General features: G+C 39.2%; 1 protein-coding gene across 1 annotated transcript in view; it reads left to right on the top strand.

Annotated features, from left to right (window-relative positions):
* Window positions 1–1,407, top strand: part of LOC117948306 (ATP-binding cassette sub-family D member 1-like) — a 4,199-nt gene extending 2,792 nt beyond the window's left edge. The window contains exon 5 of the mRNA XM_034877892.1: window positions 1,391–1,407. Coding sequence (XP_034733783.1) covers window positions 1,391–1,407 — 17 coding nt within the window. The remainder of the gene's footprint in view (window positions 1–1,390) is intronic.
* Window positions 1,408–1,516: the final 109 nt, after the last annotated feature.

Here is a 1,516-nt window from a genome sequence, read left to right as displayed (position 1 = left end):
ACACACACACACACACACACACACATACACGTATACACACACACACACACATACACGTATACACACACACACACACACATATACACACGCACACATACGCACACACATACACATGCACACACACACATGCACACAGACACACACATACACACACACACACACGCACACACACAGATATACACACACACATACACACGAACACAGACACACACATACACACACACACACACAGATATACACACACACGCACACACACACACGCACACATACACACACACACATACACACACACACATACACGCGCGCACGCACACAGACACACACACACACACATGGAGGGCAAGTCGCTCCCTATCATTTCTGATATGATGCTGTTAGCAGTTAGCGTTAGCTTGCCGGTCACATGGTCTCTGACCGGTCGGCTCCCACTAGCTACGTTTCCATACGCACCTTTTTATCCAAATTATGTGATATCGAGTGAAAAATTCAATATGGACTTATACTTATGGACTCAGTAAGATATATACAGTATATATATATATATATATATGATGGAATTTCATGAATATCAAGTCTAAGGAATATACATTCGGTCTCATCAGATTTTCTCTTGATCGATGTACGATAAACGCTGATGGAAACGTCATTTGCCGAATAAATAATGAATTGATTTGAAGTTTTAGGTAATTTTATGGTTGCAACCCCCCACAAAACCAAGTATTTTTGAAATAGTATTGAGTAAAAGTTGACATATTCCAGTCTGTGATTATCATCAACATCCATTCCTTTAATTTTAGTCTCAATAATTCCTAATTTCTGCTTTTCTAACTCAAACATTAGGAATAATTTCCTATAAATGAGGTTTATTGACCATAAATCACCTAAAATAACTTTAAAACTAAAGTTAATGAGTTAGTGTTACGTAGTGTTGAAAACGTCTAAAAAAGTGTGGAAAGTGTTGAAAAAAAGGACAAAAACGTAAGAAAAGTTAAAACATTAATTTAAAAGTGTTGATTTTGAATTTTGACAAGAAGACGACACGAGGGTTAAACTGGGCTATTAGAGTATTTGGGCTGCAGCGAGGTCACTTGAATGTTAAAAAGGTTTTACGACCTTAAAGACAAAAAAACAAATAAATACAACAAACACAAACAAATCAGACCAACTGAATTAATTAAAGTGTACGTCCAGTTGGCCACTAGGTGGCAGTGTTGTGCTGCATGTCACTTCAGTCTGGATTAATGTAAACGATGCAGGTAATTTGATAATGGGAAATTAACATTTGTGGTATTTCTTGTTCTATTTCAGACCGCACACACACACACACACACACACACACACACACACATATACACACATTGAACTCTGGGTGCGTTTGTTTTGTTTTCAGAGGAGTCCGGTAGGTAAACAGCTGGGTGGAGATAATCCCGTGGGCGTGGTCAGCTCCAGCTCTGTGGACGCCGGAGGGAAGAAGAAGAGAGGCAGCAGGTGTGTGTGTGTGTGTGTGTGTGTGTGT

This window comes from Etheostoma cragini, chromosome 7 (genome assembly GCF_013103735.1).
Source record: "Etheostoma cragini isolate CJK2018 chromosome 7, CSU_Ecrag_1.0, whole genome shotgun sequence".
In the NCBI taxonomy this organism is placed as follows: Eukaryota; Metazoa; Chordata; class Actinopteri; order Perciformes; family Percidae; genus Etheostoma; species Etheostoma cragini.
Note: the sequence above shows the minus strand (reverse complement) of the source record. Positions and strands in the feature narration are given on the sequence as shown.